This window comes from Malaclemys terrapin, chromosome 6 (genome assembly GCF_027887155.1).
Source record: "Malaclemys terrapin pileata isolate rMalTer1 chromosome 6, rMalTer1.hap1, whole genome shotgun sequence".
Taxonomy (NCBI): domain Eukaryota; kingdom Metazoa; phylum Chordata; order Testudines; family Emydidae; genus Malaclemys; species Malaclemys terrapin.
The window spans coordinates 83,702,057-83,719,859 of NC_071510.1; the positions used below are offsets into that span (position 1 = coordinate 83,702,057).

Genomic DNA, 17,803 nt, shown 5'->3' on the forward strand with positions numbered 1-17,803 from the left:
TTATCATGTTTAGGACCCTACCAAATTCACGGCCATGAAAAACGCATCACAGATTGTGAAATCTGGTCTCCCCTGGGAAATTCGGCTATTGTGGGTGGGGGGAGGGGGTCACAGTATTGCCACCCTTACTTCTGTGCTGCCTTGAGCTGGGCAGCCGGAGAGCAGTGGCTGCTGGCCAGGCACCCAGCACTGAAGGCCGCATCACCACCAGCACCAGCACAGAAGTGAGGATGGCATGGTATGGGGGAGTTGTCACTTTTGTGGGGGGGGACAGGGCCAGCCTTACATGTAAGCAACCACCTAAGATGCCGGGGTTGGTTGGGGGTGGGGGGAGGATGGATGACCTGTGGTCATCCCCTCCACACACACACACAGCCAGCCCAAAGCCCCTTTAGCCCCCGAGCACTGGGGAGGAACAGGGCTGGGGGTGCCCTGGCTGTGGGCTCCTATTGTGTGATGGGCTCCAGCTGCTGGTCCCAACCAGGCTGTGGAGGGATTGGACTTCCTTTTCCCCAGCACGGGCCGCTCCTGGGGCTAGGTTAGACCCACTGCCACTGGCAGAAGGGAGAGTGGCAATACCATGCCACCCTCACTTCTGCACTGCTGCTGGCAGCAGCGCTGCCTTCAGAGATGGGTGGCTGGAGAGCAGTAGCTGAAAATCAGACTAATTTAAAGTGTTTCAGAAACTGGGGCTCCCAAAATCCCTAGTCACTTTTGGAAATTTAGGCCTTAGGCAATGGGGCATGCCTTCCTTTCACATTTCATACATCTAAAATTCATAAGCAGAGAGGTTGCAAATCTGCATATTATATACAAATAAAGCAATCAATAATTAAAATAACATCCCCTTTATGGATCACCAGCTGTTTTAGTCAATTCAGCAGAATAAATTTACAACATTTAAAAACAAGAGCTCACCAAAGGCAAATGAGAATGCTACAGGTGCTAACAGAAGTAAATCCTTTGGGCAGATGTGGCTATTAACTAGCACGATTACACAAATGTTAGTATTTTTATATCAGCAACACTTTCTTTTGAAAAACTATATAAACTATGTCAAATGTAATTGCTGTAAAACAGCCAGACTGGTGGTTTATAGAACCTTGCAGACAGATGAAAATAATTCATCCAGTCAGATCAAGACATGTTAGCAGAAGTACAATACACTTTTTAAAGTCGTTTGGGATAGATTCTTCACCACACTTAGCAGAAGTTGATCACTGAAGAGCAGGTGTTCCTGTCAGGGAGTTAATAACTGCTCCTCCTTGATTATCTGCCTGGTCCCAGCAGTAGCTCGAATTACAGCAGCCTTGGGGCTGCTCTAACTTGCACCACCTGGTGTGTGGCTCCCTACCGACCTCTTCATGCTGTTGGGGCAGATCAAGGTAGAGGATCTGCTTCTCCATTTTTATTTATTTTATTTTGGCACAATTCCTCCTCCCACATTCCTCTTTCCAAGTGCAAGATCCTGAATGTAATGGAACCAGTGTAGTTTTGAAACTATCACTCCACATGCAAACAATATCAGAATAATAATGTGATAAACAAATGACTAAATTAATTTTCATTCAAGTATTTTCAACAGATCTTAATTTTTGCAACAATAAATGATGCAAATGAATTTTACAAATGAACAATCACAAAAATTTAGAGACTACCTGAAACATAGGGTAAGTAAGGAATGTTTCCAGCATTCGCCCCTCACATGCTGGGTTGGCTTCATATTGCTTCAAGAGTTTGTCAAAATCTCTGTTTTGCTTACAGTTTGCCAGTACTTGTAGACTGTACTGGTGATTCCGAACAAATTCTTGATAAATGTTCAGCATGGGCAGCAAAATATCAAATAAGTCAGCTAGAAAAAAAAAATCAAGACAACTCTTTTTTCTGGTTATCCATCTCTTACACAAAAAATTCTGTCAGCTCTACAGAAGCAGCATTACTATGATCAGCTCTATTTCCATTATATTCATAAAGTCATACAAACTTTGGTCCCCTCTCCTGACAAAGCATCACCATTTTAACCATATAGTAGCCACAGAATGATAATGGAAAGTTCAGGGACTATGCCGAGCATAGTCTTTGGGCAGAGGCTGACCCAAGAGAGTCCTCCCAAAGGCTGACCTCAAAAGGAGCCCTCATACCTCTGAAGGGCCCTGCTATTCCTCACAAAAAATACTAACAAATTGACACCCACAATTTTCCTCAATCCATAATAATCATATACAATTATATGTGTAGAGTTAGCTCTGTAAATGTATAGTATACAAAAGGACAGTTAATTTTTTTAAAAGTCACCCACTGGTGAAAAGTGCCATGAAAATCTCATTGTCTGAACACAAGTAATAGTAACTTACCTAAAATTAAAGTAGGCCAATTAGCTATTCTTGCTTTTAATCCTTGATGAAATATTTCATGAAGAAACATTATAGTTTCACTGAAAAAGAAGTATTGAAAGAATAAAAAATTCAAACCTTATTTTCTAACTAATAGTTCACTAAAAAAAAAAATCCTTTCCGATTAGTACTTTTGCACTAGGTGCCGTAACAATATTATGGAAATCAACATTTCTATATCAATATATTGCATCTATTTTTAGTATCTAATAACTAAAAATTCAACTTTTTTTAGGTACAGTTCTACATCATTATAAAAACACCTATAGCAGATTACAGAGATATGTATTCCAAATGTTTAGCTATTTTATTAAAATTGTTTATTAAATAACAAATTCCACATACTTTATTGAGCAGGTGTACCAACTGAAGGAATATTTTAGACAATGCATTATGCTAACTTCAACACAGCAGTAAGACATAGAAAGCCATATTGAGCTTTATCGTAGTTTTTCAACTCTACATGGTGCCAGCATACTGTATTGCTTTTTTCTTCAGTGTGAGCTTTAAAACTGTCCATTTTATGAGGTCAATGACAATATAACTCACTAGAGCTATTTATGTGATAATGCATTTTGGTCTTGAAAGGAAACCTTACAGGGCACATTAAAAAAACTGCTCGTAATTAAGACTTCCTCCTCTGAATTTAGCAGTTTGACTTGCAGAGATTAGGGAGGAAACATTCAGAACAAGGAAATCAGCATGAAAGATCAAGTAGTATGGCCTATGCATGTTTCAAAGGTCCCAGAACAGCACTTGGCTCTCAGAATTAACAAAGTCAGAAAGCTGGATTACTAACTAACCAATAGTTGGAGTACTATGCAGTACTGCCTGAACTGTTTCAAACTTGGAGTTGCTCACTGATCATAGCCATTCTCATGCACTCTAATAAATGCCTTGCAAGACACCAAGATTGCATCTATAATGAGAGGCATACATCCAATCCCACTCCTCATTCATTTTGACTATCTGCCCATTTTTCATGCACTTGTTTGTCACCATAGTATCTGGGTGCTATTGTATCAAGCTGCCTGGTGCAATGAATCATTCTTCCTTGTAGGGAAAGCTGATCTGGAGAGACAGGCAAGTGAGAAAGAAGGTCTTCAGGCAGGAGAAAAGAAAATAAGAACTAAATTCAGCATGCCCATCCCTAGGATCTACCAGGACCACGTGAATGCACTAAGCTTTGTCTTGCTTTCTTGAGAAAAAGAAGGAAAGGAGAGAGAAGTTTCTTCCCCAGTGCATTGTGAAGAGACAGTTATACTTTCCTCCTCCAGCAGAGGAAAAAGTAGAATGCGTGGCTGCAGAGAGGTCAAAAGGTATAATTTAAAACAGGAGGAGAGATCATACTCTGACTTACACCCAGGGGTGGCTCTATGGTTATTGCCACCCCAAGCACGGCAGTCAGGCGGCTTTCAGCGGCACATCTGCGGACAGTCCGCTGGCCACGCGGATTCGGTGGCATGCCTGCGGGAGGTCCGCCGGTGCCACGCCTTCAGCATCCCCGCCGCTGAATTACCGCCAAAGCCACGGGACCGGCGGACCTCCCACAGGCATGCCGCCGAAGGCAGCCTGATGGCCACCCTCACAGCAACCGGCTGGCCGCCCCCCATGGCTTGCCGCCCCAGGCACATACTTGCTGCGCTGGTGCCTGGAGCCGCCCCTGCTTACACCCCAGGAAACATTATTTACTTCAGTGAGGTTGAATAAAAGTCAGGACAAAATGTTATCCACCAGCTTTACTACTGTAAAATTGAAGCACAATGGGATGAAGTACACAAAAATCAAATACCTGTTGAGGAAAATGCTACTAACATCATCGTGACTAATAGGTGGTTTCTTTGAACTTGCAGCCATTCTTAAGGGCCTGAGAAAACAGTTTACAAGAACGTAAAGATGGTGCACATATTCAGATTCAGCCTCGACCATGTTAAAAACTATCTGGTTTCTCTTTCTCATGCTTTCTGCATGTGGAGAACAAATATAATCTTGGACAATTGTCTTCCATTTTCTTCTGCACAGCCAGCCTCGCATAAAGCTCTGAACCTAAAATTGATCAAATACAGAAGAATAAGGAGAGTAATGAGAAGCACTTTCAAAAAGTTAACAACAAACAAAGAAATTAAGCCAGTTTTCCATCATGGCAAGAGCTGTTTGTATCACATATATCTTCATCTCAAAATATATGAACATGCTGTGCAGACTCCCTTGTTAATTGCCAAGGCCTCGCATTCTCTAATGATTTACTGCTCTATAATTGCCATGCATGTACATTTTAAAGATATCCATTTATTAGAGCAAATAGTATAGTTGTTCAGTAAAATTTGCTATTAGAAATTAGATTGGAAAAGTATCACAGATATATACTGGTACCTTTTAACAAAAGCTCAGGTGCCATATCCTTGTATATGTTATTCCTATCAATGCATTTTTCTCTTTCCCCTGGTTTTATGTTGTTTCAGTCTCTCTTTGGTCAGTTCTCATCTTGTTATTTGCCTAACTTGCACTGTAAACTTCTCATGGAAGGGAACTCGGGGCAGTTTTTCATCTTGGTGACACTGAAGTAATGCCAATAAAGTTGCCTTGTTTTCTTATTTGTATGTATAGCACATACACATCTATATGGAGCTATATAAATAACTATTGCATACTACCACAGACCAACCCTGACTACACTACTACCAGAGAAAAAGGCAGGCTTTTGTCACTCTTAAAAAGCATCTCTAAGATGTGAAAATCTCCACTGAAGGCAGCAGAAAGCCAAGATAAAAGTGGATTTGATTTATAGATTCATAGATTCATAGATTCTAGGACTGGAAGGGACCTCGAGAAGTCATCGAGTCCAGTCCCCTGCCCGCATGGCAGGACCAAATACTGTCTAGACCATCCCTGATAGACATTTATCTAACCTACTCTTAAATATCTCCAGAGATGGAGATTTCACCACCTCCCTAGACAATTTATTCCAGTGTTTAACCACCCTGACAGTTAGGAACTTTTTCCTAATGTCCAACCTAGACCTCCCTTGCTGCAGTTTAAACCCATTGCTTCTGGTTCTATCCTTAGAGGCTAAGGTGAACAAGTTTTCTCCCTCCTCCTTATGACACCCTTTTAGATACCTGAAAACTGCTATCATGTCCCCTCTCAGTCTTCTCTTTTCCAAACTAAACAAACCCAATTCTTTCAGCCTTCCTTCATAGGTCATGTTCTCAAGACCTTTAATCATTCTTGTTGCTCTTCTCTGGACCCTTTCCAATTTCTCCACATCTTTTTTAAAATGCGGCGCCCAGAACTGGACACAATACTCCAGCTGAGGCCTAACCAGAGCAGAGTAGAGTGGAAGAATGACTTCTCGTGTCTTGCTCACAACACACCTGTTAATACATCCCAGGATCATGTTTGCTTTTTTTGCAACAGCATCACACTGTTGACTCATATTTAGCTTGTGGTCCACTATAACCCCTAGATCCCTTTCTGCCGTACTCCTTCCTAGACAGTCTCTTCCCATTCTGTATGTGTGAAACTGATTTTTCCTTCCTAAGTGGAGCACTTTGCATTTGTCTTTATTAAACTTCATCCTGTTTACGTCAGACCATTTCTCCAATTTGTCCAGATCATTTTGAATTATGACCCTGTCCTCCAAAGCAGTTGCAATCCCTCCCAGTTTGGAATCATACGCAAACTTAATAAGCGTACTTTCTATGCCAATATCTAAGTTGTTGATGAAGATATTGAACAGAGCCGGTCCCAAAACAGACCCCTGCGGTACCCCACTCGTTACGCCTTTCCAGCAGGATTGGGAACCATTAATAACAACTCTCTGAGTACGGTTATCCAGCCAGTTGTGCACCCATCTCATAGTAGCCCCATCTAAATTGTATTTGCCTAGTTTATCGATAAGAATATCATTTAGTGAGAGAAGATCTAATTCTGGCCATCTTAAAGGACATATTTAGACTTTAGAGTCTGTTCCTGTCCTGACCCCAATATGCAGTTACACTTTCTTCCAAGGGAAATCTAAAACCTCATATGGGAACATGTTACTTTCAAGAAATGAGTTTAAAAATAAACCCAATTTAATACAACTATCAAGATGTGTATTTACTGAGCAACTGTATGACCTTACTGTAGAAAAGCAGTAGTCTCTCTGTACTTAAGGTTGTGGCTAGTTTTCATTATAAAGGCCCGTTCATGTAGCAAGGGAAACCCAGACACAGTGGCACCAACTCACAGTCAGTCCAGAATGACTCCTGGACCACCACATCCAGAAAGGCTGAGTGAAAACCCAAGAACATGGTCATAACACAAAGGATGTATCATTAATGGGTATGGTAAGTACACGAGTCAAAATTTCAAACTATAATTTACATTTGTGTGTGTGTCTGTAAAATTTTGCATATGCAACCCCCAAAGGCACATTTCCAGAGCACAGTTACCTGCATGCATAGGAAATGATACTAAAAACTCCTCAGGCACTTGTTGCATATGCTAAGTTTACAAGGTCCAAATAAAGACTGGATTGAGGCCCTTTTGAATGTTGGTCTACAGCATCCTGAAGATATTACAACCAAAAAGATCAAGCTGAAAACTAATATCAAACTGTTTTCTGAATTTCCAAAAGTGGTGTATTATTTGCAGTAATGAGATATAAGCTGAAGTGTATTTTTGCTACCAAACGACCCTCTTCAAAATCATGTTCTGTAAGAACTGCACAAATAGTGGATAAAGTAGTCACATATTTCTTCACCAGCAAGGAAATAGCCTATAGCTTGAGTCCAAATGTTCCTAACCACTCTAAAGTCATGACAATATTAGATCTATGTAACTAGTTTGTGACAAAAATGATCATGTACAAACAAAGATTACCCTATTAAGTAATATGTGACTAAATATTCTGCTTTCATACAACGGAAATGTTAAAAGCTGCTGTAACTTAACTGGTTTAGATACAGACAGGGTGAAATGAACAGCTTTACACTTGAGTATAGCAAACTAGGAAACAATCAATGAAAGCAAAACTAATTGTTTAGTAAAACACATACAGGTGCATTTATCTCCATTTTCTCCCTCCAAGCAGGGTACATGACAGTTTACCTTTTTAATTTTTTTAATATCTGGATCCTCATCTTCCTGGTTGCCTTGATAAGGTCGCATTCGTTCCTTAGTTTTATTGAGAGCTACAATCTGATAAAATAACAATACCATTAATGTTTTTCTTCAAGATTTTAGAAATGTTCAGTTACGGTATTTATTATGTAGCACTTCATTCTCTTTGAAGGATCTTCTGGGGGCTTTTTACACCTGTACAACATTACAAACACCCTTCTGGGTGAGGAGGCCTGGACACAGCTCTCTCTGGAAACAAACAGTGATGCTCCTGCTCCAGCCAGAGGAAACATAAATAGCATGAGGAGGTGCTTCCTCCTCCAGAGACTCAGTGCTTCTTCCAGACTCTACAACCTCAGGAGATAAGGTATACATTTTTAATGGTGAGAGTAATTAACCATTGGCCACAATGGATTCTCCATTGCTAACAATTTTTTAATGACGATGGAATGTTTTTCTAAAAGATATGCACTAGGAATTATTTTTGGGAAATTCTCTGACCTGTGTTATACAAGAGGTTAAACTAGATGATCACAATGGTCTCTTCTGACCTTAGAATCTATGAAAATCCCTTTTCCAATCAAGCATTATTTTATATGAACAGACTACACTGGTATAGATTACAATACTGAATCACAAAAAAATTAAACCAGAGAAAAATGTGTTGAGGACCAAACAAATGCTTTTCAACTGCATTCTGTTAAGACACAGTAAATAATATGAATAGCAGAATCCAAATCACAAAGTGATGGGTCTTTTAAAATACTCTGCCAATAAGGTAATTGAATAAGCTAAATAATCACTAAGTAATTAACTTTAAAAGGAAAGTTCTGACCTAGTGTTTTTAATGGGACTACTGAGTATTTTCTTTACTGACCACAAAGGTCCACAAAGATTGCAAGAATGGGGACATTATGCAATAGAGGTAACAAAGTAATTAAAATATACTAAATCATTGACACTTTAGTAATGTGATTGCATGCAAATACCTCAGATTTTAGTCTTTCAATTTCTGTATCTTGATCTTCAAGTTGATGTCGAAGCTGATTGGCTGCAATCTTTTCTGTCTCTACAATTTGAACTAGATGAATGTACTTCTGCATTAAGACCTCTCTCTCAATCAGAATGTCTGAGTAACTAGGGAGAAAAATATTAATTAGTAAATAAGCCAAATGCTGACTTCCATATCTTCTTACATAATATGAGTAAAAGAACCTTACAATATTGTGTTTCTTTTGCCTAATATATAATTCATAGTTTAATCATAAAGCAGCCAAATCGCTAATGTGTAATTATATTTTAACATTCTGTATTTTTACACAAGGTGTACGTATCATCATTACTGCAGGTTTCTGTTAGCCCCATCAGAGAGGGAGGTAATCTCAGAGTCATTTATCTGAGCTCCTTATATTCAGGACAAGCCCAGGAACTTTATTAATTTTTTTTCATTAAATTCTTTGTTTTTATCTTCTGCTTATCAGTATTTGGCATTAATTCCAGGACTATTTTTATCCATCTGTACCTATCACTCTGGTAACATGACCTTAATCATGAAGGAGTTTGTTTTTTTCCATATTTATTGTAGTTATCAAATAATTTGGTTTTGGTTTTTATATTTTGTTCTTAAACAAGTTTGAGATATCAATAGAATCTTTTAAAAAACGAATCCAGAAATTATGCCATGATTGTTTTTTCTTAACTCCTTTGTTAGTAGTTTATTCCTGCTCCATATTATTTTCTGTCAAGGGACTGTATCTCTAAGCCAGACCTTATGTCATGACCAGAACAGTTACTGGCAGTACCATACTCGTCTTCTGGGTAAAAAGAATATGAATTTTCATGGTGTCATGTTTTCAAATCAGTCTTCCTACACAAGCTCTTCACGTGACTGGTTTTTTTTTTCATGTGATTCAACCTCACTTAAATAGGTACTAGAGATGTGCAGAAAGCTTGATTCTGCAAGGTGCTGTGCACTCTGGCCTTGATCCAGCAAAGTACTTAGGTTTGGTCTACACTTAAGAATTAAATCAGCATAGCTACATCAGTCAGAGTTTGGAAAAAAACAAACCTCTGACCAACATAGCTATGCTTACAAAAACCCCAGTGTAGATATAGCTATGCCAATGGAAGAGTACTTCCCTTGATGTAGCTAACTTCATCCAGGGACATGGTATTCCTGCACCGACAGAAACCTCCTTCTCTTGGTGTAGGCTGTCTCTACATGGCTATGCCAACATAGGTTCCATATTGTAGAAACAATCCCTACATATGTGCTTGGCTTTCAATATGTGAATAGTCCCACTGAAGTCAATGAGAGCACTGGTGCTTAAAGTAAAGCACTTGCTTAAATATTTTGTCGACTCATAGCCAGACTGCACAAAATCTTGAACAAGTGAGCACTAAATCTTTAGTATGTGTTTTTCTACTTGATTGTGATTTATTTCTGTCTATAAACTCTCACTCAAAATGCTAAGCACTGAATTCCTTCTACTCTTTTGTCTGCAAAGGGCGTGAGATAGAATGGGCAGTACCAAGTTATTTTGACTAAATGTCTTCTAATGTTTAAACTTCTCTTATTTTGCAACAATCATTTAATAATAAATACTTTTTCTTATTTTATTTTGGGACTTGATATAAAAAGAAAAATTTTAAATATGCATATTCTCTGGCTTTGCTCTTTTTTATATATTTATTAATTGTCAATTCAATAAAAATTAATGGAGTCATGTACTGGAGGGTGCCAACACTGAATATGGCTATTAAATTAAATTGCTGACCTGGAAAAAAGCTAACATTTAAATTAATTGGAGGGCGTTCCCAAAGCCATCATAAAATAAGATTTTTTTCACTTAATGGATTATGAAAAGGATTTAAAATGTTGAAACTACCCTTTACAGTGTTTATTTTTATCATTTAATTATTGTAATCATCATCATCATAATAGTATAACAATAACCACCCATCCAAACAGCTCTGGGCTTCTTTCAATAATTAATATCACAATATATGGATCATCATATTGTATTCCTGGGGAAATCAATCAGGAAACATCCTATATATTATTAGTGGAATGAACAATAGTTGAAATGAGATACAGCCATTAAAAATAATCTGTATTAGTGCACCTATTTTTCAGTTTTCAAGAATTTATTTTGTAGACTCTAGAGTAGTCAGTCTTCTTCTTAAGTGAACAATGGAAAGAATAGCTTTAGGGCACTCAAACATATAGGGGGATAAGTAAAAAGCCCCTATTTTCTATTTTTTCCCTTTCATAAAGTTTTACTGTTGAATTTGTTCAATTAAGAATTAAAAAAAATTAAGTTTCTCATCAGCTCAAAGTTATGTTAAATGGCAGAGCAAAGCAACACTGTTTGCAGCTGCTATGGTCACAATCCATATAAATTATAGAGTTGGATTATAAAATGTGATTTTTTAAATTTTGTTTATCTGCTAACTCTCCCTCATTTTAGAAGAATGCCTAGAAAAACTTTATCTTGCATGAATAATTATGTACATCCCACAATGAGCTATATGTCAGTTTAGACTTCCACTACCCTCCTGTAAGGAACAAGGACTTCGCTATATAGCCTGTGAAAAAAGGACTGAAAATTGTTTGCTCCTTTGAAGTGTACTTATGATGCTTCTCCTATTTACTGGCTAGGGTTGTAAGAAATGATGGCACCAATTCCCAAACCAGGCAACATTTCCTTCACCATCAAAATTAAAGATATGGGGACTCGCCATCTGGTTTCTCCTAAAACATACCCACAGTGGAGTATTAACAGGCTTCCAAGAAGGCCTTCTAAATTAAAGCTGAGTCCTAGGTTCTGTTAAGAGAGGGAGAAACTAAAAAGGGGTGGAGTGGGGGAGGTTCATGATTTATTTTGAACTTCCATGTGCAAACATGAAACTCCAAGTAAATCTAATGTATCTGAATCCCTAGCAAAAAGAACCTGCTGGGTTTGGTTCCAAACTTCTGTGGTATTGCCCACCCCAAAAGGCACCCTCCAAAAATCATAAGGATTTTTTTAGATGATCTCACGTTTGATTTGTCTTTTGATATTTCTATCTGTTTCCTTCCCATCCCCAATGTGTAATAAAGTTGCTAGCTCTTCAAAGTGATTTCCACAGCTATGCTGGCTGGTTACTAAGCACTACGTTACTCCCAGCCAACAGATTGCTCCATAATACTTCCAGCACAGGGAAGAGAAGTAAAATCAGAGGTCAGAGAGGACCTGGCTCAGGAGGGAGCTGGAGGCAAGCAGGAACAGGAGGCTTAAGGGAGCAAGTTATCTGATACTTACACTGTGCTGATGTGCCATTAATTATCAACCTATATATCCAAAAATCCTCATTAAAAATAAAGTGATGTCAACATGTTGAAGCAGGAGCAGGAGGCCAGGCAGTTTAGGAGCTGGGACTGAAGGGTTGAGAACTGGGTTGGGAAGCAACTAGTAGTTGGCAAAGGGGCCAGTGGTAGCTGCCTCTAGTGGACATTCAAGAGTGGCCTGCAAACTGTGGGGCAATGGGCCTGAATGAGACTACAGGTGCCACATAAAAGGACAGGGCTGTGGCCAAGGGATTTGCAGGCCAGTGCGTAATTGTCTCTGGAAAGGGGTGGCCTCAAGCGTGTATCCCTGCACTAAACTAGAGGAGCCCCACCTTCATGCTCTGGGACTGAACAATCCTTGGGGCTGAACTGGGACTTGTGTTTATCAACTTTTTATGTGACTTGGAGCCATCATACCTAGGAAAAGTATAATGTTTATTCCAGGCAACCGTAGTAATGGATCTTTTGTTACTCATCATATTCAGTGTTATGGGGAACCCACCAAGGTCTAGAGTTTGAGAGGCCTAAAGTTTGGAGCACCTACGGGGCTTGCCTCTGAGAGTATGGTATACCCAGCACACTACCAGGCACTTAGGACTGGTGTACCAAAGGGCTCACAGTGACACTCTGGGGGTGGAGGGCGGGAGTCAGTTACAATTCTGTGCTTGTGTGTCATTAATTAACAACTCGTATATCAAAAAAATCCTCATTAAAAAGAAGCTGATATCAAAGTATTGAACTGTGAAGTTACAGGGAGGCAAAGAATTTATACAACAAGCTGCACCCATCTCACTTAGTTTTACTCTTCTGGCCTGGAAACCTATACAAGAAAAGTGAATGTGTAACTTTCCTGGAAAAGCAGCTTTACATTTTAAGAACAGCAATTTTATACTTTTATAATATGATATAGAATGACAGAACTGAATAAAATTACTGAATCCCTGAAAAGTTCTCCAGCAAATAAAGAGATTTGATAAGACACCTGATAAATGTGATTTAGATGGAAGGACAGGCTAGATCAAGATAGGGATGGGGGCAACATTGTCTTTATGGGGTCCATGTAAAACCTATTGATAGTGAAAACCTGTGTTTTAGGCCACAGTTGGAGGCCAAAGTTCAAATCCTGATTTAAAAAACAAGAGAAAATGAGTTTGGCGGTCTCAGCCTAATCCCTACCCAATATATTGGTTTTTTGACCCTTCTATTGTAGACCAGTGGGGGAAACCTGCCTTTTTTAACCCCACGCAGGCCTAGATTGTCTGTTCCCTCTCATGTGTAGGAGTTCCCTCATTTCTACCCAGATCAGCTCCCCTGACTCAGAGCACTGTGCTGAGTTGCTACAGAACAAGCACCGCTTCTAAGAACAACTCTCCCTTTTCTCTTTGGTGCTACCCTGCATAGTGTGCAGTGGCTCTGGTGCACCATCTCCTTCCCTGCAAGAATGGTTCCTCTTGCAATCTTTGGGTTCCTGCTTCTCAGGCCCTGATTCAATTTCTTTAGGTTACTCCTCAGGGTTCAAGAGGACTCCTGAACCACATACCCTCCACAAGTGGGAGATAAGGGAAAAGAGGAGCTCGGATCATAACCCCTCTTACCCATATCACACATCAAAAAGCCTGGCTCGAGTGGAGCCAGGACCCTCTACATCATCATCAAATAATTGTAAATTAAAACTGCTCATTTTTTAGTGCAAGAGCAAAACCATTTCCATTTATGTATTTACATGGTTTGGATCCTGAGCAACTCAGAGACTGCTGCCCTCTCGGTGCATTACCATAGCTGTTCAGATTAACTGTGATTGCTGAAATGAGGGACGGACCTGGAGGAAAGGCATTTCAGCAAAGGGCCTTCATTTCTACAGCTCAATTCCCAAAACCTGAGTTGTCTGACTTTCACATTATGCTGTAATCCTCACCTTCCTCACCCAGGCCCTTTCTGAGGAAAGGGGTACTGGATGGTAGAAAGTCATAATGCAGTCAAGTGACGGTCTACAAGCCTTCCATTTTTTTCACGCTGGAAAGTGGTTTGGATTTAAATTTTGTGACTGGCATTTTATTTATTGAAATGTATTTATTATATAAATATACTTTAGTCTCCTCATTTTTGTACCCTCGTATCTGAAGGCATTTTGTGAGTCACTCACTATCTCATTTTTATGGCTACAGAACACTTATTTCTGATTTGCAAGTAACTGACCAAGCAGCTCTTACATTTAAAATGAATGAATGCCTAAGTATTTTGCCCTAAGAAAACATGTTCTTTGAAACTAATTTTGTCTAGAGCACTGACTGTTTGTGATGCAAAACACATGTGCCTTTAACAATTTTTATCTGTAACACTCTATCCAGTGAAACTCACCTGGGGAATGCAAGTATACATTTGCCTAAAATAAATTACTTTCTTTTTAGAGAGAGTGTATTTAGATTAAAAACTCTACCATCTTTTTAAGAATAAAAAGTGGAGTTTAGAATAAATTAAGAGGCCAGTTTCATACCTAGCTTGGTGGATAGCTTCTACCCATTCATCTCCATCACTTTCTTCCTCACAACGGAGCTCCAGTGGCTTCTGCCCTTCATGGCCAAAGACAACAGTAAAGAAGTACTGCGAATTTTAAGGGGCAAAAACGTTGTTTTAAAAATGCTGCTAAGTAAAACACAGGCATAACATACAATAAAATATTATGAATTCTGATACGACCCAAAACATTACACACTGCTAAGGATTCAGTTTCAACTGATGAAAGCCATAAAATGCAAAGCTGAAGTTTAACCTATATTCTTAATTTTCTCCATTGTATATTGGTATAGCAGCTTTCATGATAACTCATTGTTCTAAAGCTTCCAAATAGAATATATCACAGAATAATTCTTTTAGCAGCTGGAATACTTGGGTACAATAGGGTGACTTAAGGATGGCGTCTTTGTAGTTCATTCTTTGCATTTTTTTTTACCTTAGGTCAATTTCTTTTATTTTTCTCAAATGCTACTTTAGAAAAGACCTCTCCTGTGGGTATGAGTGACAGTTGAAAACAATTTTCAGACCAAGTACTATCAAACAAACCTTCAAACCTCCTCTACATGTATAATACACAAGGAGCAGAAAGTCTAGTTTATTGCTTCACTATTCTGACTATTCTTTGCTGTCTCTGTGTGTTTGTGTGCATAATAAAATTTCATGGATTGAGGAGAAAAGGATCTTTATTCATTCCACACATGATACTTGGTGGGGTGGAGTTTGCAGGGGAGAAAATGAAACGGAGGGACAGTTTGGTAAGGAACAACACAGATAAGTGTCATATTACTCTGGCTCATTGCTGAAACTGGTTTTCAAAGCCTCACGGAAACGCAGAGCCCCTCGATGTGCTCTTCTTATTGCCCTGGTGACTGGCTGCTCAAAATTGGCTACCAGGCAATCTGTCTCAACCCCCCACCCCAGCGGAAACTTTTCTCCCTTTGTTTCACAGATATTATGGTGCACACTGCAGGCAGCAATAACAATGGGGATAATGCTTTCACTGAGGTCTAATCTAGTAAGCAAACAGTGCCAGCAACCTTTTAAACATCTAAAGGCACATTCCACCACCATTCTGCACTTGCTCAGTCAATGGTTGAACCGGTTCTTACTGCTGTCCAGGCTGCCGGTGTACGGCTTCATGAACCATGGGAGCAAGGGGTAGGCTGGGTCTCCCAGGATCACGATTGGTATTTCAACATCACCAATGGTTATTTTGCAGTCTGGAAAGACAGTTCCTGCTTGCAGATTTCTGAACAGACCTGTGTTCCTAAAGATGCGTGCATCATGCACCTTTCCCAACCATCCCACGTTGATGTCAGTGAAACGGCCCCTGTGATCCGCTAGCGCTTGCAACACCATTGAGATGTATCCCTTTTGGTTTATGTACTCTTTGGAAAAGTGGTCTGTTGCCAAGATAGGGATATACATTCCATTTATCGCCCCACCACAGTTAGAGAACCCCATCACAGCAAAACATCCACAATGTCCTGCACGTTTCCCAAAGTCACTATCCTTCTTAGCAGAAGTCTGTAAATCGCCCTGAAAACCTGGATCACAACAGATTCCATGGTAGATTTACCCACTCCAAATTGATGCCCCAGTGACTGGTAGCAGTCTGGCATTGCAAGTTTCCACAGCGCTATTGCCACTCACTTCTTCACTGTCAGAGCAGCTCTCATTTCAGTATTGCTGCATTTCAGAGCTGGGGAAAGCTCTTCACACAGTTCCTGGAAAGTGGCCTTACTCATTCGAAAGTTCTGCAGCCATGCTCCTCATCCCATAGCTGCATAACAATGCAGTCCCACCAATCAGTGCTTGTTTCCTGGGCCCAGAAACGGCGCTCAACCATGTCAAGGTAATGTGCGACTGTTGGCAGCAACTGTGAATTGCTCCACTCTATGTTTTCCAGCAGGGCTGCGTGCATGGCATTACATTGTTCCGCACGGCGGCTCCTGTATCGGCTGTGTAAATATTGCAAGATAAGGGGCGAGCTGTTTGTAATGCTCACAACAGTGTACAGCTGAGCGGGGCCCAGGCTTATCGTGCTGTGGGGTCCACACAGGTAACCCAGGCTTATGAAAAAAGGCATGAAAAAGGCTTGGTTTGTTTGCCGTTGGTTTCAGGGAGGGAGGTAAGTGCATCATGGGAGGCTAATACCATATTCCCATAACCACCCACACCAATGTTTTGGTCCCATAAGGCACTGCAAGCCCAACCCAAAATTCTATTTGGCTATATGCACTGTGGAATAGCTACCCACAGTGCAGTTCTCCGTGCGTCGATGCAAGCCCTGCTAGTGAGGATGCACTCTGATGACACAATTAGCGTAGTGTGGACACACAAGATCGACTTGTTTAAATTGGAGGCTCCATGGTGACTTACATAAAGTCAACTTAACTTTGTAGTGTAGACATGGCCTTAGTGAAGTTGATGGGAGTTGTGAGTGAAGGACTTCAGGATAGGGCACTGAGCAGTCAGATGGTATAAAATGATTCTTCTCGGGTAGGTGCAAAGTATGAGGAGAGAAAATGCTCTCCCCACTAAATGAAACTACATCTGTATCTGGAGTCTAACAGTAAACTCCAAGGTCATTCTAATCAGCAGTGAGACATCTAACTCAGCTTCCTGTGGTCCACCAGCCATTGTTACAAATAGTAACCCTGCAGTGATGTTAATACACATTTTACTTTGTGTCAAGTTCATAACTCAGCTGCAGTGATAATACAAGAAATCCTCTGAGGAAAGTGCAATTTCTAAAATCATCAAGAAAATATAAAGTACATCTTCAGAGTTAATGGTTGTTTTAAAACAGAAAGATCAAGGAATGTATCAAGAAGAAGAGAAGATCAGAAATACATAACAAACAATATCTACAATCATGTGTAGAAAGACTTTCTCAAGTCAATATTTAAATCTAATTTCTAATTGCAAATGGGAGGGAAAGATTGTCCATGAGACAGTTTCCCTGCTAGAATGATTCATTTTATGAAAAATATTGACAATCATCAACATTAGATGTACTACTATATAACTATTATGAGTCAGTAGGTGCTGCTTCTTTAGTAATGAGTAAACTACAAAGTAGACCCCATGACTTAGAATATATATATACACACTACATCCAACTGCCTTTATACTAGTGCATATACTGGAATATTGGATTTCATTTTAATTAACATCAGGTAGACTACATGCCATCTGACCACGGAAAGGTATAAGTAAAAAGGAAGTTATTTCTTTAGGAATTAGATTATTAGTTGAACTTTAAGTTCCTAAATCCTATATAAACGATGTTTCATATAAAAACAAAAAGGAGTCTAGTGGCATCTTAAAGACTAACAGATTTATTTGGGCATAAACTTTCATGGGTAAAAACCTCTCCCACGAAAGCTTATGCCCAAATAAATCTGTTAGTCTTTAAGGTGCCACCAGACTCCTTGTTGTTTTTGTAGATACAGAC

At 39.6% G+C, this 17,803-nt stretch overlaps 1 protein-coding gene across 3 annotated transcripts in view; it reads right to left on the reverse strand.

The window, feature by feature from the left end:
• The window catches only part of RASGRF2 (Ras protein specific guanine nucleotide releasing factor 2), a 203,488-nt gene that overhangs the window by 137,068 nt on the left and 48,617 nt on the right, over positions 1 to 17,803 (reverse strand). For all 3 annotated transcript variants that reach the window (XM_054032561.1, XM_054032560.1, XM_054032559.1), the window contains exons 2-7: positions 14,324 to 14,430; positions 8,489 to 8,636; positions 7,488 to 7,577; positions 4,186 to 4,439; positions 2,355 to 2,434; positions 1,659 to 1,852 (exon numbers count right to left, since the gene is read on the reverse strand). In XM_054032561.1, the coding sequence (XP_053888536.1) occupies positions 1,659 to 1,852; positions 2,355 to 2,434; positions 4,186 to 4,439; positions 7,488 to 7,577; positions 8,489 to 8,636; positions 14,324 to 14,430 (873 nt within the window). The remainder of the gene's footprint in view (positions 1 to 1,658; positions 1,853 to 2,354; positions 2,435 to 4,185; positions 4,440 to 7,487; positions 7,578 to 8,488; positions 8,637 to 14,323; positions 14,431 to 17,803) is intronic.